The 24,343-nt window shown below is 44.7% G+C and overlaps 2 protein-coding genes across 17 annotated transcripts in view; one reads left to right on the top strand and one right to left on the bottom strand.

Annotated features, from left to right (window-relative positions):
* The first annotated feature begins 348 nt into the window (after positions 1–348).
* RPLP1 (ribosomal protein lateral stalk subunit P1) lies at positions 349–2,464 on the top strand. Its single transcript, XM_030011687.1, has 4 exons — positions 349–602; positions 723–797; positions 1,166–1,283; positions 2,344–2,464. The coding sequence occupies exons 1-4, from the start codon at positions 531–533 to the stop codon at positions 2,421–2,423; spliced, it is 345 nt and encodes a 114-aa protein (XP_029867547.1). The 5' UTR covers positions 349–530; the 3' UTR covers positions 2,424–2,464.
* A 1,368-nt stretch (positions 2,465–3,832) lies between these two features.
* The window catches only part of PTK2 (protein tyrosine kinase 2), a 226,579-nt gene continuing 206,068 nt past the window's right edge, over positions 3,833–24,343 (bottom strand). For 10 of the 16 annotated variants that reach the window (XM_030011674.2, XM_030011675.2, XM_030011676.2 and 7 more), the window contains 7 exons: positions 19,986–20,048; positions 11,739–11,778; positions 10,878–10,984; positions 8,085–8,093; positions 6,654–6,809; positions 6,106–6,186; positions 3,833–5,078 (listed from right to left, as the gene is read on the bottom strand). In XM_030011674.2, coding sequence (XP_029867534.1) covers positions 4,866–5,078; positions 6,106–6,186; positions 6,654–6,809; positions 8,085–8,093; positions 10,878–10,984; positions 11,739–11,778; positions 19,986–20,048 — 669 coding nt within the window. In that variant the 3' untranslated portion in view covers positions 3,833–4,865. Of the gene's footprint in view, positions 5,079–6,105; positions 6,187–6,653; positions 6,810–8,084; positions 8,094–10,877; positions 10,985–11,738; positions 11,779–19,985; positions 20,049–24,343 lie in introns of those variants that run through there. The other 6 variants (XM_030011664.2, XM_030011666.2, XM_041123055.1 and 3 more) reach the window with 2 other exon arrangements.

The raw sequence follows: 24,343 nt of genomic DNA, 5'->3' as shown, positions 1-24,343 counted from the left end.
GGAGAAGCCGGCAGCGTGCCTGCCCGCCCGGCAAAGGAAGCGCCTTTCCAGCGAGCCGGGCGGCGCCGCTCAGCGTCGGGACACAGGCAGGACCCGCCTCGGGGGCCGCAGGGGGAGGCGGCGGCGGCGGCGGCGGCGGCGGCGGCGGCGAAGACAGGCGGGCGGGGATCGCCAGCGCCCCCCGGCGGCCGTACGAGGCTGCGCGGGCCGGGCCGCGGCCACTGTGGCGCTGCTACGCCCGTCCGAGCCCCGCCGACGCTCCCGTCATCCCCCGGTACGCTGCCATTGGCGGAGCGCTACCCCGACGGCATTGGTCGGGGCTGCCCTGCCCGTCACGGGTTGGACAGCGGCGCTGACGACTCCGGTGCGTCTCGGTTGGCCGGGTCTGCGATTGGCTCGGGGCGCCATTATAAAGCTCCCTCGGAGACACGCGCCCCTTTTCCTCCCTGGCGGCCCAAGGTGCTGTGTCCTTCAGCTGAAGCTAAGGCCGTCCCACCCCGGCGACTGGCACCGCGCCCCTTCCCCCCGCCATGGCCTCCGTCTCCGAGCTCGCCTGCATCTACTCCGCCCTCATCCTGCACGACGACGAGGTCACCGTCACGGTGAGTACGGGCCCCGGCCCCGCCGGCACAAGATGGCGGCGAGCCGCGGCATGGCCGGCGGCGGCGCGGGGCGGGCGGGAGCGGGGCCGGGCTGGCTGCTGAGCGCCGCTGTCGTTGCAGGAGGACAAGATCAACGCCCTCATCAAGGCCGCCGGAGTGAACGTGGAGCCGTTCTGGCCGGGTCTCTTCGCGAAGGTGGGCGAGAGAGGAGCGCCGGGCCGGGCTGGCGGGAGCGGGGGCCCTTGGGGCATCGCGGGGGGAGTGAGGGGAGAAGGCGGGGGCGGCGGGAAGCGTCTGGGGCTGCCGGGTGCGAGGGCTCCCCGGCGGTGCCGGCTTGGGCGGTAGATCCCTACGCGTTTAGCTTTGAAACGCTGTCCTTAGCGACCGCAACAAGCACCGAGTTACGCTGATGCTCTTGGTGGGAGCGAAGCAGGCTGGTGGCTTGTCATCATGCGGTTTCATCACCGCACTCATGGCATGACCTAGCAGGTACGCAGGACTGAAGCAAAGCTGCCCCGCGTACCCTGCGTTAACGAGACTTCACTGCTGCTTGTTCTCCCTAGGCTCTAGCTAATATCGACATCGGAAGCCTGATCTGTAATGTAGGAGCTGGCGGTGGCGGTGCTCCAGCTGCAGCCGCTCCTACTGGTGGTGCTGCGCCTGCAGGTGGTGCTGCGCCTGGTAAGTGGGCTTATGTCTCCGACGTTGTCATCTTCAGCTGGAACAAATACTTGGGTTAAAAAGCTACCTGTTGTCAGCTTGGCGCTTCCCCTTGCAATTCTAATGTGGTTTATGCTTTGTAGTATATACGTGGGTGTTCTAGAGCAACACAGATCCTCCCCTTTAGAAAGACTGGAATTGAGTCTACAGGATTGGTGTTACCTCAGAATTTCTGTATCAGAAATAGTGTGGCCAGCAGGAGCAGGGAGGTGATTGTTCCCCTGTATTCGGCGCTGGTGAGGCCGCACCTCGAGTCCTGTGTTCAGTTTTGGGCCCCTCACTACAGGAAAGACATGGAGGTGCTGGAGCGTGTCCAGAGAAGGGCAACCAAGTTGGTGAGGGGCCTGGAGCACAAGTCTTATGAGGAGCGGCTGAGGGAGCTGGGGCTGTTTAGACTGGAGAAAAGGAGGCTGAGGGGAGACCTTATTGCTCTCTACAACTACCTGAAGGGGTAGTAGTGAGGTGGGTGCTGGTCTCTTCTGTCAGGTGGCTGGAGATAGGACGAGAGGAAATGGCCTCAAGTTGCAGCAAGGGAGATTTAGGCTAGATAACTAGGAAAAATTTATTTACTGAGAGGGTTCTCACACATTGGAACAGGCTGCCCAGGGAAGTGGCTGAGTCACCATCCCTGGAGGTATTCAAAAAGCATGTAGACGGGGTACTCCGTAACATGGTTTAGTGGGCATGGATGATGGTTGGACTCGATCTTGAAGGTCTTTTCCAACCTAAATGATTCTGTGAATTAAGGCTGGTTCTGTATATCATCAGGGTCTCCTCCTGATGGCTAAGGAGAGCACCTGCTTTGTAAATCTTTTTAGATTTGATTGGAATGAATTTTGAAGGCACAAAACCGGTTTCCTAGGAGTAGAAACACTAGTCTCCTTGGGTTGTTAGCTTAGCTTGTTAGGATTGCTCAGGTCTTGCTTCTTGATGTTAGTCATTGTATGTGAAGTCTTTTGTGGCATGTGACTCTCATGAGCTGATAAAATGGAAACATCCTGATTCCTTTCTCCTTTTCTAGCTGAGGAGAAGAAAGAAGAGGAAAAGAAAGAAGAGTCGGAGGAATCTGATGATGACATGGGCTTTGGTCTTTTTGACTAATTAGTTTTGTACCTGTCTGTAATAAAGAACGTTTAATTGTACTCTTGTCTCTTACGTGGATGCATGTGAAGGGGAGTGGGTGAAGGATGACCTGTAGGTACCAAAACTGCTGTCATCGCATGTTAATCTACGGTTTTCCAGCCTTCCTTGTTGGTTCTTCATACTTAACATAGGCATAGTGCAGTGAGTTACAGCTCTGAGCTGCACTTACAGTGTATGGACAAAGGTGGAAATGTAATCCCAGTGAGCATGGGATGTGGTAATGGCTGGGCAGGTACAGCATGTGGTCATGTTTGCCGAAAGCGCTACCACTTGGTTGGTGCTGCAGCCTCTTGGTGAAGCTGCAGCGTGTCTAGTTAATGCTTTGGCCACAGAGCAGCTTCCATCTCGGGCAGTTTCTAGTAATGGGCAATTTAACAAGCCCAGGCGCAGCTGAAGGCTGTGGTACAGCAGGGATTGTGTGTGTTCCACAGTGGAGGACAGTTGTTGAGCAGAAGAAAGTGGGGAAAATGCTGCAATTCTCAGGTAAAGGCCCTTGTTAGAGGCTAAAGGTAGGATACTATTTATTCATGAACAGCTGTAATGTAAAAGCAGATTGAGTCTTGCAGTGCTAGGCACCAAGCCTAGGTTGTATAAGGTGTGTAATTTTTTTGCCTTTCCAGAAAAAAAGGAGCGTTTCTGAAAACTGCTTTGAAGGGATAGGTGTGGAAGATTGTCTAACTTTGCATATGAAAGGAGTAACTTAAAAGTAGGTATTTCTAAAATAACTTTGAACAGGACTTTTCCAGAGCAACTGAGCAAGGTAAGGGCTGTCCCTATTAATGTGTATTCTGAAGTATTAAATGAAAATAATGTGTTAGCAAAATGTTCCAAGTGTGTAAGAAGGACTCCAAAGTTGTGCAGGAGGGTTGTCCCACATCTAGGCCAAAAATTGATGCACTCCGCACTGTCCCATCTTCCCACAAAACTGGAGCTCATTTGTTTTTTGAAATATGCAGGCACCCATGGAAGAACTTAGTCCATACAACCCCCTGCTGCTGCAAACTCTCTAGTTCCTGCAAACCACTCAACTCCTACATGCCCCTCACCCCTTTTTAAAGAAACCTTCCCCTAGGAAAATTGATTTTAAAAGTCTAAGGGAGTGTAAGGAGTGACACCAAGTAATTACAGGTCATTTACACAGATGGTAACACTGACTTGGTTCCCCATGTTCCACAGCTGGAGGACAAACTGTTTTCTGGAAGACTTTAAATCTTGGACTTCCTTCTTGGATGCTTACTGTTGCTCCTTATGTCCTGCAAAAGTGAATTCTTAAAAGCTTGTGGATTGGGGTGGGGAAAAATACCAGAGAAAGCTCACCATGGTTTCTTCTGCAGCATGCACACACACATAAAATAATATAGCCAAAATTTCACTGGTAACACCTTTTTAATAGGTCAAAGTAACTGTACAGTTCATTATATTCTTCCTGAGAATAATTTATATCCCTCAACAGCAAAAAGGGAGTGTGGTTTTTATTTTAACAGAACAGATGGCATAACTGGAAAACCAAGGAAAATCTAATTACACTGCTCTACTGTAACTCCTCCCAGGCAAGATAGACAAAAGGATGGGTTAGTTAACTACAGTGGGTTTAAAATATTTAACATGGCTTTAATCTGTCTTTATAAATTATATAAAAATGGGGGACATGAATGGTTACAGAACTCCTCTAAATGCAGCTCTGAATTGCTCTGGTACAAAGCAGCATTTTTGCTTCCAAGGAAAACAACATTGCTACAAAAGAACTGGCACGTTATTCTGGTGAAAAAGACGAGAGTTTTCAGTTGTGTTCTACAGCTAGTTCCAAACAAATGCTTCACACATTCACATAAAAGTAAAAGGCAGGAAGATGAAGAGGGCTTTAGTTTGTCTTGAAATGACTGAAGTCTTGAAAATATAGCTTTTTATTCTTTCTCTGTAAATTGTGATTAGCATATTGCGACGTAAGTGTTCTAATAAAAAAATTCCAGTCTGGATAGTTCATATACTGTGGGCAAGAATTCTCAGCCCTGAGGTTTCCCCGAATTCTTCACTTCACAATATCTTTCTCCGATCTGCAGCTCGAACAGTTTTGGCTCTGAGACCGTAACCCTGTGGCAGCTCTAGGCTAAGCGTGTCCCATGCGATGGTGTAAAACTGAATTGCGCTCCATAGCTGTGATTTCCCGAGGGCTTTTGTACAAACTTCATCTTGTGATAATGCCACTTTTTGAATCCCAGACCAGCTTGGTTTTATGATAAAAACTTTGTTAAACTTTTGTAATGAGAGAGAACCAACAGCGGTCAGTCAGGTCTGCTGAAGGAAGAGGCGCTGGAAAGCCAGGACTACACTGGGTTAATCCTCACTGCTGGTGGAAGGTGAATTAATATCCTTTCGCAAGCAGAATTCTTCCCTCAGTACTTAGTGCGGTCTGGACTGACTGATCATTTTCAGTCTGGCTTGATCAATAACATCCAGCAAGTTTTTGGCATCCACAGCCAGAGCGTGAGCGGCTGTCAGCATTTGCTTTTTGTACTCCTGCTGCAGGCTGGTCATGACATACTGCTGTGCCAGTTTCATCTTGTTAATGAGCTCGGCCAAGTCCGAGTTCAGCAGCTTCTGTGCCATCTCAATCTGGAACAAGAAGATTCAGTCAACTGTGCAAGTTCTTAGCAGCATTGCACTCAAAGCAGCGGTACTACAGAGCAACAGCACTATCCACCCCCCCTCAGTAGCTCCGGCTTGAGATTTCTGATTGAAGCTGGGGCCATTTCTGTGGGCACCACATGGAGCAGATGGAATTTTGGCACCTGCTGCTCTGCTGTGTGGAGATCAAGAGCAGCCTTGTCAGCTGCTGAGCCACCCACTGTTAAACGGCACCAAGACCCAAATTGCTCACAGTGGATTTTAACCCACATCTTTCAGTTAACACCTTGCTACAGGTTTCCAGGTCCCTATTATCACCACTCTTTCTATTACTGTTACTGAAGTAGCTTGAAAAAATAAAACAGGTCAAGAAGCCAGGTACAGGTTACTTAACAGAACCACACAGGTAAGTCAGGATGATTCTCTAAGATGGCACTTAAAGAACCATTCTCTGGCTTTCTCATTATCACACTCATTCAAGGTTTGGGAAGAAAACGGTTTTACTCCTGACTCGTGAACTTCACTGAAAGATCTCGGTCACTTCTCATCCAGAACTAGGTTAGTACAGGATATCTTCTCATCAAAACCTTCCAGCTCCACCAAGCTATGCTCAATTACCTGTTTAATGACTTTGTGTGCAAGCTGTAGTTTAATGAAGGATTACACTTGCGCTAAGAATTAACTCCCAGGTGGTCTCCTTGCATCAGAATACTGGTTTCGCGTAAGCCCTGCTAACAGGTTTTATGTTGACTTCCTAGGGGTGCGTGTTGTGCGCTCTTCAATTATATCCAGTTTGAGCATCCTCACTGAAGTCAGTACAAGCCTATGTCCACACAGCAATTCTAGTAAAATTTATTTCATGTAGAATTATAACCCAAGAGTTCAGACCGCTTAGAGAACCAAAATGTACGCATGTGCAAAGAAGAGAGAGCCCAAACACGTCCAGATAGCTGTTCTGGCTGAGGCTAACTTGAAATGTAATGACTGAGCATCAGGTGAGTGGAGCGCTACGTACCTCTCTGTGGGTGCTTGCAGGAAGCACTGGAAGGGTCTCATCTACTGTTGCTAGTAAGGTTCTTAGCGCCAAACCAACCTCCTAAGAAAAAGAATTTAAGGAAATAAACTTTTAAAACTTGGAATGAATGGATGAGAGAATTGTAGGAGTGCAGGAAGCAACAGATACACTTAATTCCTCTGCTGGATAAGAAGGGAGTTAGAATATGGCTGAGAGACTTTTAAAGTCCCACCTGCAATTCTGTGTTTCACCATCAAAACAAGATACCACAGGGTTAATAAAGTTTTTCTTAAAAAAGTGAAATGTCGAGAAGATGGTGCAGAGCTCACTGCCCCTAGCTAAGCACAGGCAAGCTGGGGAATAAAAGCACTGTTGCCCACAATCCTGTTAACAGTATCCAAAGCTCCAGCCCTCTGACCACAAGTTACCCGCCCCGCAAATGCAAAAAGCTTTCCTACTTCCAGCTTTCCAGCAAGTTTCTCCTACGCCACTTGAAGACCTCATTCAGGAGAGAAATAAAACACTGATTTTCAGCATTGCCTCCGTACCTTTACCATGGGTACATACTCCTCTGGCGGAGCTGGCTGTATTTTACTGGACATTTCTATGACCGCTTTCACCAGCCCAGTTACATTCTCGTAGACTTTGTCGTTGGAGCGGTCCAGGTTGGCCGTAGGAGGAGGGCTGATTTCCTGTGGCTGAATCTGGAAGCAGAGAGGGGTTGTTTAACCTCCTGTCCCCAGCAGATGGGGCTCAGCAACTTCCCAACCTCTGCAGACCGCTGGGAAGGTCTCATATTCGCAACAGCCCCCCCGCCCCGTCCCGCTGGGTCCCCTGTCCTGGCTGAGCACGCTCACTCCCGGATCTGAGGGAAGTCTCCTTTAGTTCTTCTGACTGAACCTGATCTGTGAAATGACACTGGGCAATTTTTACCAGGATTTCCCTGAAGAGCTTCCAGTATATCTCCCACAACCGAGAAGAAAATAATTTGAGGAACGAGGAGTATAGAATGCTTGATAACATCTAAGTGGTTCACTACTGATGGACAAGTTCTACTGCTAAGGCAACAGGTTATCAGATCCCTCATTCCAGAAAGTTGTTTTGTGCTCCAAAACAATGTCAGAGTACATAGTTAACATACTGATACAGTAAAGAGAGAATATTGCAATACATATTACTTTTTTGTTAGTGAAAATTCACAGCAGATTAGCAAAAATGGTGTCACCAGTATAGGTGGGAAACACCAGATGTTTTCATACAGTTTGTTTCCAATAGATCAGAAAAAACCCAATGGGTTAAAAATCCTGTAGTCCTTACTCATGCAAAACTTCCACCAAGTCAGATATGTCTGGAGTTAAAACCAAGACAGACTGAAATAATCCTGGGTCAGAAGGGAAACAAACTTTGAAAATTTCCTATGTAAGGTCCTCAGTATCTCTGCTCCTGAACTGTAAAACTACAAGCATCCCAGTTCCCCGCAGCTCTTCACTGCTATGGGATGCCCAAGCAACACTCGGTGGGAGCAGAAGGTTAAAAAATTGCTTACTTCCTACTGGTCACGCAGCAGCCATCCACCCTGCTGATCTGAGATGGCTCACGGCATTTCAGCCCACCACACTGGGTTACTACTAGTTCTTACAACTGGTCCTAGCTACAGAGATGTTTCACCTGAGGTTATCACCTGAGATACTACCCTGATGAAACCTTGTCTAAGGAAGGAGTGCAGGATTTAGTGCATGGTGATTCCATTTTGTTGCATTTCACTAAGTGGGTACTGACAACTATTACAGAGATTCATTCTAGCGTATTGATCAGAAAAAACCTTAGGAAAAAGAACATTGTAATTGCCTCAATCACCAGGGAAAGGCTGTGATTCTAATTGGTTTCAGCAATTGAGAAGTTAAACAGTCATCTGGCAAAGTCACATGCAAAGACATTTTGGAATAGGGCACGTACACACACGCTCACGCACTGCTTACCCTCCATGGCTATGGTTGAGCAGAATGTGGGGGAAGGTTAAAGAAATTTACCAAAAGAAGGGAAAAAAGAAAAACAATATTAATAAAACTCAGCAGGAAAAAAACCAAACCAAACCCAAAACATGTGTAGCAATAAGAGACCAGTTAAAAAGCCTGCAACAAAAATGCATCCTCAACAGTATCGGCGGCAGTCATTCATGTTAGCTCTTGGTCCATTTGTTACGGAAGCACCGTGTGCTGACGACCTGCTGTGCACTCGCATAGGAAGTGGAAGTATTTGCCATGCACCCATGCTCACTTTTTACTAAACACATGGGGAAGAGATCATGCAAAGCTTAACAGGAGCAAGCCAGTCTGGCAAGCAGCAAAGTGGTGAATGGAGTAGAGGGCCTCTGCAACGGTGGGAAACACCACATCCTGTGCAACCCTGGTCCCTTTACACAAACAATCAAGAGATTTAAGAAAATGTTGTATTCATTTTTCCGAAACTTTTTTTTTCTTTAGAAAAGTCATGATAGGGAAATACATGGTCACCTAACTGCGCAGCTTCTGTTCGTGATGACTCGTTAGTCGTGGTGTTAAGAACTACCAAGAACCCGTTCTGCATGGATTATACCCAACCCATGTAACTCCTACAGCCAGGCCCTAACATTTCAAGAATATGGACATGTGCGTTTCTTAACACTCAATTTTCTGTTTGTTTATACCCAATATCAACACTACTGCTCTGCAGACTATGAAGTCAGGAGTTTCTTTGTGTGGACTGGCTGACTTTGCCTCAGCAAGTAACAGAAACCCATGTATTTCCTGGTGCATGCCCTAAAGGTCCTGAGGGCAAGCAGTTCAAATCCTCTTCATTTGTATTCTGCAGAAAAGGGAGACTGGAGACTGAAATGGGTGTACAGAAAAGGGAGTCTGAAATGAACCCTAGAAGCATCTTCAGTTTAAGACTGCAGACATTAACAAAGCTATATGCTATCAAAAAATAACGGGCTGTTTTCTTTAAGGGGCATAAAACAATCCAATTTCAAGAAACTCTTGACAGAAAAAACAAAATCGGCCCTTCTTTTCTACTGAAGAAGCTATTTAGTACACGAATCTTGTTCACTTGTTATTACTGATGACTTTGGCTGCTCAGGTTGGTTTGTTGTCAAAGGATGTATTTCAGAAAACATTTTTCATGTTCCAGTATCAGCATTTAGAAAGGAAATTTTAGAGAACCCAAGTTTAGTGACACATCTGTTACTGCTTTTTGAAATTTTCTGAGGCTTGGCAGCTTGAAAAGCACTGGCATCAGTTTCTAATAAGTAATCCTGCTCAAATTCGCCACTGCTGTCTATTTACGCTGATTCTTAAATATTCCAATAATCTCAGAACAAGACTGAGACAGGCAGGCAGTGGCTGAGATCGATTTGTGCTGAACATATTGCTTTGATGGCAAGTTTTGAATTTCATGGTCAGATGAACTGGATTTTTTCTGTATTTTCTTAAACCACCTAAAATAAGCGTCACTTATCACAATAGCTGTGTCTACCACAACATGGATTCCTGTTCTTTACTACAGGCTTTGCAGGGCTTACATTAGCTAGAGGTTCTCCTTCCATGAGGAGCTGTACTATTAGCATTAGCTGTTGTATTACAGCAGGGATGGCCCTGGTATTTGCAGAAGCCTGTGCTCTAATGCAGACCCCATCCTTCTCCTCTTGGGAAATAGCTGGAGCACAAATACATCACCTCCCTGGGTGCTACTGATGGCATCAACTGACAGAATGGGAGCAGCAGCAAGAGTGATCCTGCTTGAATGCTCTGGTCAGTAATACTGCCGTCAGACCAACTAGTCTTTGTGGAGGTGTATTGGTCTAGCTGCAAAGGTTGTGAAATAATAAAACGGCGACGTGTATAGATCAGCTGCATTTCTGTTAAGAGTATTACTGACAGAGAATTCCCAACCACTATTCTATCTAGCTGCTGGAAACCGCTAGCATCAGAAATAGCTCTGCTGGATCCCCTTGGGAGGCCCTGAGGTCACTCAGGTTTCTCTTTCCTGAAGATTAGAAAGGTAACGGAGTCCCAAAGGCAGGGAACAACAGCTAGAGGCACAATTTTAAAAGTGACTGACATACTAAAGAGGAGTTCCATTGACACCAACTGCAGTAGGGGAGAGGACGCTGTGTTTCACAGCACCCTGCAGCATCTCTCTGCTAGAAAACTGTAAACAAACTTTAGGTTTTGGCTTTATTGCCTATTTACTGGGGATGAAACAACACATTAGAAGGTGTCTCAGTTACAGGTCAGACAGCCCATTTCTTCTCTTCCCTTGTTCCCCAGAGCTAGTAGGGTTTTAGGAGCCTTGGTGCTGCAGCAAGAGCTTTTTGGAACACCACAGTTCAGACATGTCTCGCTTCTTTGTGACTGAGGACAGAAGACTTTGGTACTACCCGAGTTAACTGGGAGCCCTGGGTGTGCTCCTTCCTGCTTAACAGAACTGCTGAGCAGGGGGGGCTGAGTTCATACGGGAGATCTAATATGCTCTTCAAACTAGAAAGAAGCTCACTTGGGAAAGGTTCTACACGAGGACCATGCTGAATCACAGTAATGGAGGATATGAGCCTACCAGCAAACTCCCCACTTCCCTGGAGAGCTGCCAGCGCATGTTTGCCCCATGACAACATTTACTTGGAAAGCAAAAGTGACTAAACTTCCCATGGTCTCTACTTCAGGAACAGCAAACTATCTGAGAGTGGTAATGTTTAATCTTGTGAAGCGTATTTCATGTGACACCGAGCAACGTACCTTCACGCCTTCGTTGTAGCTGTCCACAGGGCTGTTCAGGCTTGCAAGGCTGCCCAAATGGCTGGGGGCTCCAGGGCGGGGAGGTTTCTTTGGCGGAGCTGCGTGATCTGGTTAACAAAACAATTTGCATTTTAGAGAACCAGCTTATCAGATGTACCTGCATAATTTTGGTCTGTCAACACTACAAAGGCTACATGTGCTTTACTGTACTAGCAGAGGAGATGTACATCCTTATGTGTCTTAACAGTAAATCCATTGTTTGTAGCAGCTACACTTTAATCTCTATTTCCACTGAAGAAATGCAGACAGAAGAGGTTGTGGAATTCATCAAGTTTTCCTGTGATTATGAGAACATGGCTGTTTTAGTAAGATGCTTCGAAAATCACTTTGTGGGGCAACTGCTACTCATCTCAATACACCTACCCCAGACCTGAGAGGTACTCACCCCCTCGTACCACAGCTGAGTGCCACACATACTGCGTATGTCTGGGAAAATCAGACTTCTTCACGGCAGAAATCCTGGGTGTGATTCACTTTGAGATTGAGAAACCTAAATTTAGGTGTCTACTTTTGGTTTACATGTCTGAACTCCACACACATGGTGAAGTCCTACACAGTGACTCAGCTTCCTCTAGACACTTCCTGCCTGTTGATGAAACACTTTCTGGGCTTTGCTGACTCCATCTATGGGGACTGCACAGGGAATTTAAACACATAGTGCACTGAAACATCTATGTGTAGTTACCTGGAATCGCATCCACCCCTTGTATGAAAATACTGGCATAAATCTTTATTCACTACTGCTGCTAGAAGACTTGTAATCAAGGATTCAAGATGACAATATATGAATTTACTGCTTACCTGGTTTACCCACAGGCTGATATATGTGCTGGTTACCAGCCTATAAAATAAAATATACATTTAGACTATTATTACAGTGCTCACAAATTTCATCAGCGCAATACGAAACACAGAGTAGCCAGTTCTAAGCACATTTCCTAACAGTTAAAAATACATCCCTATTCACCATCACTAAGCTCTTAACTACAGGTATATTATTTATAGAATAAGAAAATAATTTTCATTTACTTTGTATTGCTCACAACAGCCCTGGCCTCTACGTTACAGTTTATCCTTCATTATAAATCAAATGTGGTGGTATATTCACAATTATTTTTAGCCCGTATTCAGAGATCAAACTGTAGAAGTCACAGTGGTAAAGAAATGGCAGTGCAACAATTAGAAGACTAAAGTATTTCTGCACTGCTGAATGGTTTCCATAAAGTTAAGAGATTTCTAAGCTGCTTTACTTTTTGCTTTTGTTGCAAAGCTCTTAGTCAAGGTCAATTTGCTTATTCATCTGGAAGTATTTAATAATAGATTGAAGTGACTTTCCTGGGTAATTATGTTTATACATCCTTCATGCCAGCCTCAGTCGCCGAGGTCAGCAGCTCCAGTGCCGGCATGATGGGCAGCAGAGCGCTCTAGCGAGGTGCACAGAGGGGTCTCCTGAACCGGGGGAACCCCGAGGGAGCGGAGAGACCCGCCAGGAGCCCACAGCTTGTGTGACAGCGGCTGAGGAGACCTGGGCAGGGCCAGGAGCAACGGCGGGAGATTTAAATGTGGTGCAACCGCCACCAGCACTCAGTCACCGAGGCGAGCAGCTCTGGTGCCGGCACCATCCACACCTATAAAAGAAGCCCCTAGGGAGTGCCGCGACTGGGCTGGGCAAACAGGGCATGGCGTGGCAGGGTGCCGTAACTCTGCCGGTTTGACCAAGGAGCAATGGTATCCACCCGGCAGAAGGCCATGGCCTCTCTAAACTCTGCACCCGCCTCGACTGGCGCAGCTTCCCAGGCAGAGCTCCGATGGAGCGTGCTGCCGTCCGGGTGTCCGTCTGCAGGCCGTGCCCTGCTCTTACACCAGCGCAGGACGGCAGCAGTGAGCACACCTGCGGGAGGTGTGCCCAGGGAGAGGAGCTCCTCCGCTTACTGACAGAGCTCGGGGAGGGGGCGAGGAGGGCGAGGGGTGTCAGGGAGTCGGAGAGAGACGTAGACTCCTGGAACTGCACCCTGCCTTCCCTGGGACTGACCTGTCGGGCAGACAGGACACATGACACAGAGGATTCCCTATCCTCTCCCCACCCGGCAGAAGGTGGTGACTGAAGGGATAGGGGGCAATGGCGACAAGGTCCTGTCCGGCACAGCAGGCACATCTCCTCCATGACTCCCCCACCTTCCCAGATGGCCTTGCACAATAGGTACAAGGCTCTGCAAGTGGAACCGAACAATGATGAGGACGATGGTTCCTCTGGGTTGGAGGTGTCGCCAAGGTTAAGTTGGCCTATGCCCTGTGTCAAAACTGCTTCCATAAAGAAAAAAGGATGGGTCATTGTCATAGGAGACTCTCTTCTGAGGGAAAGAGAAGACCCAAAATGCCAACCAGACCCACTTCTTAGGGAAACCTGCTGGTTTCCTGGGGCCTGAGTTAAAGATGTGATGAGGAAACGTCCTACCATGGTATGGCCCTCGGATTGTTATCCATTATTGCCTTTTTATGTAGGCAGTGATGAAGCTGCAATAAGAAGTCCAAGGGTAATCAAGAGAGTTTTCAGGGCCTTAGGACAACTGGTTAAGGGATGAGGAGCACAAGCAGTGTTCTCCTCTATCCTTGCAGTTGCAGGCAATGATGATGGAAGAAACAAAAAGACTCAGCAGATCTATACCTGGCTCCATGACTGGTGTCACTGGAAGAATTTTGGGGTTTTTTTTATCATGGATTGGTCTACACAACACCAGGCCTGCTGGCGACAGACGGGGCACGCCTGTCTGAAAGCAGGAAAGGATCTTTGCACAGAAGTTAGCAGGGCTCATTGAAAGAGCTTTAAACTAGATCTGAAGGGGAAAGGGATAAAACCAGGCTCACTAGAGATAAGCCTGGGGGCGGCACACCAATGTTTGAGGGATGGTGTGCTAGCGAGGTCCTTCAGTCTGCTCCACGATGTGCTGAGTACACTGGAGCACATTTGAAATGTCTTTATACTAATGCGCGCAGCATGAGGAATGAACAAGGAGCTAGAAGCTTTGGCCCAGTCCCAGAGCTGCAACATCACCGGCGTAAGTGCAACCTGGTGGGATGAGTCCTGTGGCTGGTGTGCCATGATGGACGGTTATAGGCTCTTCAGGAGGGATAGGCAGGGCAGGCAAGGTGGGGGCCAGATGCCACTGTATGCAAGTGAGGGGCTGCGTTGTATGTTGCTTACAGTTGGCGATGACAGGGTTGACAGCCTCTGGGTAAGGATGAAGGGGAAAGCAAATAAAGCAGATGTTGTTGTGGAAGTCTACTCAGCCAGGTGTGAGACCTCCCAGCCAGCCAGGATGATGACACCAATGACTTATTCTACAAGGGATATCTCTAGATCAGCTGCCCTTGTCCTTATGGGTGATTTTAACTTCCCAGACGTCAGCTGGGAATATCATACAGTGGACACAAAGAGGTCCATGAAATTTCTGCAGCACATTACTTCTTGGTGCAGGTACTAAGGGAGCCGACTAGGAAAGGTGCCCTCCTAGATTTGTTGTTTGTGAACAGAGAGGGACTCGTGGGTGAAATAGTGATTGGTGGCTGTCTTGGTCACAGTGACCACAAGTAGTTGAGTTTCAAATTGTTGGAGATAGAAGCAAAACTTCAACCCTGGATATTCAGAGAGCAGACTTCGGGCTGCTGAAGAAGCCAGTTAGTAAGGTCCCCTGGGAATCTGCTTTTGAAGGTACTGGGGTCCATGAATGCTGGTCACTTTTTAAAAGCCATCTTTTAAGAGCACAGGAGCAGGCAATTCCAGAGTGTCAAAAGCCAAGCAAGCAGGGCAGAAGGCCGGCTTGGCTGAGCAGGGATCTTCTTCTAGAACTTACATGGAAAAGGAAAGCGTACAGACATTGGAAGCACAAACAGGCAACACAGGAGGACTACAGAGATGCTGTTTGCTACTGCAGGGAGAAAATTCGTGCAGCCAAAGCTTGATTAGAGTTCAAGCTGGCCAGCACTCTGAAGGCAAACAAAAAGGGCTTTTTTAAATACATTAACAGCAAAAGGAGAATCAGAGATAATACTGGTCTGTTGCTTGATGAGGTTGGTCACCTCACAAATAGGGACACAGACAAAGCGGAGATGTTTAATGCCTTCTTCACCTCTGTCTTCAACACCGATGATGGGCCCTGGGACCCCCAGAGCCCTGTGTTGGAAGACCATGACTGGCGGCGGGGGCGGATGACAAACTCCCAGCCGACTCTGAACCGTTCAAGACTTGCTGCTCCAGCTGGATGCACGTAAGTTTATGGGGCCCAATGGGACTCATCTCAGGGTACTGCAAGAGCTGGCTGATGTTACTGCAGGACCCCTCTCCATTATTTTTCAACGGTCTTGGGAGTCTGGAGAGGTGCCAGTCGACTGGAAGCTGGCAAATGTACCAATTTTCAAGAAGAGTAAGAAGGCCCTGGTAATTACAGGCCTGTCAGTCTCACTTCACTGCCTGGTAAAACTATGGAAAAAGGTTATTCTGGGAGTTATTGAAAAACACTTGAGAGACAATGCAGCCATTGGTCATAGCCAGCACAGGTTCAAGAGGGGAGAGTCCTGCTTAACCAACTTAATTTCCTTTTATGACAAGGTTACCCATCTAGTTGACCAAGGGAAGCCAGTAGATGTGGTTGGTATGGGGTTTTAGCAAAGCTTTTGATAGTGTCTCTCACAGTATCCTTCCGGACAAAATGTCCAGCACCCAGACAAGTTCATAATACATTGGGTGAGCAATTGGCCAATGGATCAGGCTCAAAGAGTTTTAGTAAATGGGGTTACATCAGACTGGCAGCCAGCGACCCGTAGGAATCCGCAGGGCTCAATATTAGGGCCAGTGCTCTTTAATGTTTTTATAAATGATCCAGACACACGAATCAAGCGTACATTAAGTAAGTTTGCCGATGATACTAAACTAGGAGGAGCTGTGGACTCCCTCAAGGGTAGAGAGGCCTTACAGAGAGATCTGGATGGACTAGAGAGCTGGGCAATCACCAACCGTATGAAATTTAACAAGAGCAAGTGCTGGATTCTCCACCTAGGACAGGGTAATCCTGCTCACACATACAAATGGAAGGACAAGAGGCTGGAGAGCAGCCCTGCAGAAAGAGATCTGGGGGTTTGGGTCGGTGGCAAGTTGAATATGAATCAACAGTGTGCCCTGGCAGCCGAAAGGGCCAACTGTGCCCTGGGGAGCATCAAGCACCGCATAGCCTGCTAGTCCAGGGAGGTGACTGTCCCACTCTACACGGCACTGGTGTGGCCCCACCTCGAGTACTGTGTGCAGTTCTGGGCGCCTCAATATAAGAAGGACATCAGACTATTAGAGTGTGTCCAGAGGAGGGCGACCAAGATGGTGAAAGGCCTCGAGGGCAAGACTTAGGAGGAGTGGCTGAGGTCACTTGGCTTGTTCAGCTTGGAGAGGAGAAGGCTGAGGGGTGACCTCATCGCAGTCTACAACTTCCTCAAGGGGGGCAGCGGAAGGGGACGTGCTGATCTCCTCTCTCTGGTGACCAATGATAAAACACGAGGAAATAGAATGAAGCTGCGTCAGGGGATGTTCATATTGGAAATTAAGAAAAGATTCTTCACTGGGAGGGTGGTTGGTCACTGGAACAGGCTCCCCAGGGAAGTGGTCACAGCACCAAGCCTGTCAGAGTTCAAGGAGCATCTGGATGACGCTCTTAGTCATATGGTTTAGTTTTAGGTAGTCCTGTGAGGAGCACGGAATTGGACTCGATGGTCTTATAGGTCCCTTCCAACTTGAGATATTCTATGATTCCATGGAAGATGAAAATCTGTTTGGTCACAACCAAATTAATACTTTACACAAAACTTGCAGTTGTCGTGTCATAAAAAACATTACAATCCCAACAGTGTCACATTTTATGCAAACATATCTGTTCAAAGGAGTTTCCATTGCAAAGTAAAACACTGAAGGCAGTTAGAATTTAATAGGTTTACTACTGAAACATCTCTAAGAGGCATTTATTTATAAAATAAAGACCATTTTCTATAAGTCAGAATACTTCTTTGCATCAGACCTAAGGAAGCTGCTTTTTCAACACTCTAAAGATGACATTCAGACTGCTTAGGATTCACTTTTAATGGTACAAAAGCACAGTATTTGCTTCAATTCACCTTCAGCTCTGGATAATGTTATCATAACCACCACCTAAGAATGTTAATTCATTTCATTTTAAGCAATTGTTTTTGAACATCTTGCATTCTGTATTTTCAGAAACACACCCAGGTAACAGGGACAATAGCAGTACACTTACTATTCCTTAGCTTCTAACTCCACCGCCACCTCATTTCAGTGCTAGATGACTGACGATACCAAGCATCTTGCCCAACAGCACGCAGAAAGTCTGCAGGAGATCCTTCGAACTGAACTGAGAAGCTCATGCCTTGACAACTCACTCACTTTTCCATTAACAAACTGGAGGGATACTCACAATTGTAGTTCAGCATTTATTCAAAGCTTCAGCCTAGCATTTTTAGAAATTCATGTTATGGTTTTAAAATTACAGGCAGATCTGGTAACGGCTGCTATGCCTAAGGTTGCCTAGCGCTTCAGGCTTGCTTTCAGCTGCTCAAAACTTTGCCAAATTTTAACTGCATGAACTGAAAATTCCCACACTAACTCTCTACTTCAAGCTAATTTCTACCAGTTTTCTATGGAAAACTGTGGCAAGAAGCGTAACTTTCAGAAAGTAAGGTTGCATAAAAATGTATTGCATAGGGAGAAATCTGAAGTTCCTTTAAGTTTCGTAGATGATATTCTATCAACTTAATGCTTTAGAGCAGAAACGTGATGGCTAGAAATAAAGAAGCACCCTGCCTACTCCAAGTCTGTAACTACAGACTTGAACAAAAATCTAATTTCACTTTCAGGAACCAGGACAAGAAACCAAAGATCCAAAGTCCTGAAACTCTTCTGCTGTCACCATGAACCTCTGAAACATACTGGCTGATCATCTCACACCACTGTCATACATCTGCCATCTATAGTTAGAAAAAACATCTGCTTTCTGCCAGCACCATCAGTCATGTCATTAACTTTGACTTTTGTTGTTGACCTAAATATTTCAAATCTGATAACCCTGGGGGAAAAGAAAGGGGGAAGAGAGGAAGGAGAGTAAAATTCCACTAAAACAACTCTTGCATTTTTACTTCCTGAAAATTGCACTTTAAAAGTGTATGTCAAAAGAATGTGCACAAAGTTATACAGCCACATGCTCGTCAGTTAGGAACTACTAAAATGCATGTGGTAACTGTTTGTACCATCCTATCAAAGAACAGGATCATGTATTACTTCTCCTCCCTCCCAGTGTCCCCAAACAGTGCAGATGGTCAGAGCTGCTGTGCTTTCTGCTCTACAGCTTTCCAAGTGCCACAACACCTAATCAAATAAAAAGTCACTTTGTGGGGAAAACGTAAATGACTGCAGTGAACTGGATTCTGTCCTTGCCACTGTCACAGAAATCTCTGTGTAATGCTGGGCAACTACTTAATCCTAGTTCTCCTAGAAATGACCACTGCCTATTTCTCATCCTCTCAACGAGAGACTGACATCGACTCACAGAAGCATTAGACATTTCCCACTGCAAATGAAGTAAGTCAGAGTTATGTTCTGAATGTATTAAGAACTATAAACATGCAAAATCAAAGTCTGGAACTAGAAATGTAGTTATCACAAATTAGAGTCTCTTTTAAAACTCATTTTGTCAATGATCACACTAAGTGTTTTCTTCACAGTCTTTCAAATGGGGTGTGAAATTGTACTACCTTGTCTGGGAAGACAGGACTTTCCCTACAAGCAGTTTGGGATCTGGGTGTTGTATTTTTTATTCTAACCCCAGGCAGTCATGCTGAAATCAAGCAGCAGTCACAAACTAGCTGGCTGCAAGAAGCTGTACTTTAAACCCATTGCCACCTGAATCAAACCTCTAACATCAATTCAAAATCTCCCGGTTATCTCAACCCATCTTCATGAGTAGCACAAAGTGCAGCAATACTTTACTTCTCTTATATAAAGATGCAACAATAGCGAAGACCTATCAATAACTAACAGTCATCTTCAATTTCATGGAAAAAAATTTAGTGGCTTCCAGACAGGAATGTCTCTAGAGACCATGCTGCAGTGTGTCATTCATATACTCATTCATGATTGTACTCTGGCTGCAAATGCAGGAAGAGTCCCTAAATTCTTAGGCAGTGAAGAAATACTGAAACCAAACTAGGTGTTCACAATCGCATCCCAAAAGAACTAGGAAAGTGAATTTAAAATATTAACTTTAAACACTTTAAAGGGGATCCCTGGGGACAAACAGCAGATGAAGCATCAGGTTTCTATCATTAATAGTCCCTAGCCTAACACTGCCCCCGCCTTCGATCAGTATGATTCAGAGATTCTGTCGGCAATTAAACAATTGGAGCGATGTTTTTAGTTAAATAGACAGGAGTTAAGCCAGTACGAAAGAATACCACAGCTGCAGCTGTTGTCTGGCAATAAATGAATGGTTATGGGGTTTATTTTTTTTGTTTCATAGCGGATCATTTACCTCAAACAGATTTCTGGGTAATACAACAGTAACATTTACATTCCTTGTAAGAAAACCCTTCAGATATTTAAACAACTGCAAAAGTTATTTTAATCCTGCTTCCTGTTGACCGAACTTTCAGAAAAGTATCCACATTCTTAAATAAAAGTCCCAATTATACAGCACATGAACATTTAAAAATTATTGCAACATATTTGTGGAAACTTTCTAGTCTTTGTTTCAACAGCAGCTTCAAGGGGAAAAAAACCAACAAACTCCAAATCCCCCAAACTGCTGCATGAACAAGTTTGCCACGGCTGCTGTTCCCACAGAAGCTGAGCCTCTTGGAAAGTTGTAGAACCACGTAATAATAGTGGAAACATTTAGCAAAAACTTTAAATCCTCTACCAAAATCAAGACAGTGAACAGCATGTTCTACCAGGAAACTGGAGAAAAAGTTGGGAGATGAAAAGATCCCACACATACTTACTGGGCCCTGGAGACCTCCATCCTCTCGGTCGATGCTGCTTCTGGAAAGCCGCACATCGGGTTTCTGAAACAAAAATTAGAAATTTCATCCTGTACTCTGCTTACCGATTCACACAACCTAGGCTTAAAATCATTTTAAAGACAGGAAAGTACTGTTAAAAATTTACACTGACAAATACAGATGTCATTTCATTCCAGTCTATACACCCCCGCTGCTGCAACTACGCGCTTCTGCAACTGCAGCTACTGAAACTCCTGGCAGCCTTCTCGACTGCTTCTTAACCACCCGTTCTCAGCGCATGTGTAAAAATGCTTGTTATAAATATTGATAGTACCATTTCCCTAACACAACATTGGAAAACCTGCATTTTAATTTTCTCAAAGGCAGCAAAATTTGGTTTTTTTAAAAAAATTGTTTGCTTCCCAACAGCAAAATTTCAACCACGGGATGAGAAACGCTGCACATTAATTCCCACTTCCTGCCTGAGGACAGCTTATATGTACTTGGCTCCCTCGCCAAGCCTGCAAATGGGGCCAATTACTGGAGCTCTTTAAACACTGCATTTGGATACAGAAAGCTAATAAAGACATCCAGATGCACTATTCTCCTGATACAAGCAACAAACAAATTTCTATTTTATATGTTTTAAGTGAGATACAGGAACCCGGCACTCAGTTGTTTTAAACAGTAAAAATAAGACCACACCAATTATTTTCACATAGGAACCGGTCATTTTTCTCATCTCCCCAGTAAATCCAGGTATGTTGTATTTGTTCTTCGAGGACAACATTAATTACATGGAAAGACAATGGAAGAGTGGATGTGAAACAAAGTTTAACACTGATCTGAAGAAACAGGTTCAGCAAAATGAGAGTGCTTTTCTAGTGCACCAATTCCAGCACATAAAAACAAAGAGGATTTCTCTGACTCTTCAATTCACTCTCCTAGAAGACTGCATGAGGAGTTAATGAAAATGGATAAAACGCATATCTACATCAGTGTGAATACAACTTCCTTTTTATGTCTGTATGTATATATACATAAAATGGACACATGCAGCATGAGAATGAACATTTTTTATTTAGAGAAATGTAGGCATGTGAATACTGACTGTAACTAAACTGACCCCATGTTCTTTCAGGGTCAGTTTTGGGGGGCAAATATATCTGTTTCTTGTTTGTTTAAAGCTACTCCAAACACCTTTCGTTCTTCTTCTAAAAGCACCAAAGAATAATTCCAACTCACATATCCTGTTAAACGACCCTAAAAAGCCAGCAGGACAGACAGAACTTGCAAAGATACACTGATACTGATCTTCTATCATTAAAAATACTCCAGTTGTGCTGGTAGTCTGTCAGAAGGGCTTATACTTTGGATTTTCATTCAGTCTGCTGCAGACTGAGTGAGGCACAGCCAGAGACAGTCACTGCCTGAAAGAACTTGCAGATTAAAAATACACAAATCATACTCGACAGGGAAATATTTAACCCCATCTTAAGCATGAAGAACTGAAGCAGACACAAGCAAACAATTTCGCAATGTTTCTCCAGGAATTTGTGACAAATTTTATGATGAAACCTACCATTGACGAATCTCCAGTTTACTTCCTTTAATATGATGAAAGATTTTTTTCTGATTAAAGTCTCATTGGATATGGGTATGTTAGATACTTCATTAGAACTAAAGTCAGTCATTATTCTCATTATATTTTTAAGCTAAAGCAAATAGCTATCCTTGTTTATCTCAGCATACGACTAACTACATTTCTATTACACTGATGTTCACACTTTGCCTTCGTTTCATGTTTGTTTCTAGCCAGGGAAGTGCCCAAAGACTTTGGAAATAGTCAAAGACTATTTTATCACAGAGGTCTTTAATGCTCTTTGCACTTTTAACAACTTACTACTCCAGAAAGGCACCCTAAATTAGATTCCAAAGATAAAGAAATATTGAGCATTTTAAAAGATCCAGAAGCACAAAAATACACACTAGTCCAAATAACAGATTTTTTTCTAGTATTATAAGAAAAAAGTTAAATTAACAGACATTAATATCCATCTCCTCCCATCCTCGTCTTCCTAACAAGGTCCTCCCTTTCAGCATCTAAACTCTCTAAATGCCCAGTTCTACAACCTCTCATCACAGCAACAATTCAATTACCCATGTCACCACCAGCACCAAATGTGCACCATAGGAGTGGACTTCAGGATATCATGTACATGATCAGTATACAACCACCTAGCTACAGTCTAAGAATAATTTCACAGAAAGGTTGTAAATACACATAAAATATTACTAAAATGAGCATTATTAACTAGACAAGCACTTGCTTCACCCATTGCGAACAGAAATACCGAGTCCTGTTGACTAGCCCATGCAAGCAAAACCATGGAAGGCCGTGGTGTTGCTCAGGCATCTCCAAAAATGTGATCTGAAAACGAAGATACCATATGCCAATGGGTAATGGCAAACCAGAGGGTCCACAAGCACCCTGTAGAGCTACACAACCCACCTGCATCTCTGTGATCTGCATATTTACATCTTAGCAGTAAGGACTGAAAATATTTAGTGATACATAAATGCAAGCCCTTTCAACTTCTCCAAACATTTTCCTCCTCCTGCCACATCAAAACTCGGATAGTTAGGAACACAAGGAACAACAGAGAAATATTCAACACACTTTTGTGTCCAATGACTAGGAAGAGGCCCAGTTATATTTCTAGTGACTTGACTGTGTTCTAATAAATTCTAACTCCCATTTTAGTAAATGATATTCTGATTTATTCATTTGTGTACCTGTGGAAATTTCAAAAGACAAACTATTTTACAGTAAAGGTGATATCTAAGATCAAACTCCCATTGTATTCTTAAATATTATTTAGCAGCAATTCTTATGCTTCTACAGTGGGAAGAGCTCTAATTTTAGCCCCTCATGCTGGCATTACATAGCACTGCATTGCTGAATTTTTAAAACTGAGATCCTTTAGATGTGTTTAATGCAACATTCTCTAGGTCAAAAATAAGCCTCACACCGAAACTGACTTGTTCTGTACTTTACACACTATCTTACAGCCCCAAAGCACAGCCTTCTATCCTTCCAGTCCTTTCTATGCTCTATACCTCCATCGCAGCCCTCTTGAAAACTGCAGAGACTCCTCGAATGATTCTCCCGTGCTGACACGGGGTGTACCATGAGATATACAGAGCTTCTTGGCTGGACAGGAAACGATCCTTTCTGAGAGGCAGCTGAAGGGGCTGGAAACTGAGTGGTGGGTGCGAAGGTGCTCAGCGTGTGCGTGTTTATGGAGAACATTTCTGGCACTTGTTGGAGCACAACTGTATTGAGGGTATATATACAACAGGGAGAGGAGTTGGAGGGGGGAAAACCCTCAAGACATCCACTTGGTTGTGAAGCTCCCAAGTTGAACATAGCTAGTAAGATGTATATCTACAAAGGCCCTGCTTAATGCTTTTGTGCAGCACAAGACTGTTTCAGAAAATGAAGCCTTGGGAAATTGGAGACTTAGGATTTCAGCTTCATCTGAAAAAGCTGTCACTTATGAGTAGATTTTTTAAGCCTTGAAGCTAAAGAGTGACCGACTGTGATGACAAATCATCTTCAAATGTGTTTCATACTCATAGCATGATGGGACTTCTCAAGCACACAAATGTAGCGCTCAGAATTTTTTTTTGTGAAAGCACCAACCGTACTAAACTAAAATGCAAGTTTAAGCAAAGTCTTTTCCACTTACCATTATATTCATTACAGATATGTATTTCAGGGAGGAACTATATTTTATCAAATATTTATCTTGCAGAAAATCAAGACCCTTGGAAAGTAAATGGATTTTTTTCAAATAAATAGTCTACTATCTGAAATCTTTGGAAACGTCATGAGGACTTTTCAGACAGGATGCATATGTTGACAAACTGGAACATAATCTACTTTATTTCCAGTATTTCTGGTCACTCACTAATAAAAGAACATGTAAGTCTTGGCATTCTCAGGACATACCAAATAGTAATGTCTTGGTGGGATTTTCTCAGGCTAAAAATTAAAATCTTATTTTAGCAACAGTTCACATCAATTATATTTGAATTGCAGTTCTCAGTGTCAAAATAGGACAAAACCACAACTATGTGGGAATTTCAGAAAAAAAAACAAACCCAAACACGATAAGGAAACTATGCGAGTTATTTCTCCTCAACCTACCACAGGAAAGGACTATAAGTTTCTTAGCACAACACTGCTCTGTCTTCTGAGGAGTTACTAAAAGGCATGCACATAGATATCTTTATTTTATACCATAAAAAACAATGCCACATACCATCAATACAGCCACAAAAGAAAGGTTCAA

This window comes from Aquila chrysaetos, chromosome 4 (genome assembly GCF_900496995.4).
Source record: "Aquila chrysaetos chrysaetos chromosome 4, bAquChr1.4, whole genome shotgun sequence".
In the NCBI taxonomy this organism is placed as follows: Eukaryota; Metazoa; Chordata; class Aves; order Accipitriformes; family Accipitridae; genus Aquila; species Aquila chrysaetos.
This window is presented reverse-complemented; position numbering and strand designations above follow the sequence as displayed.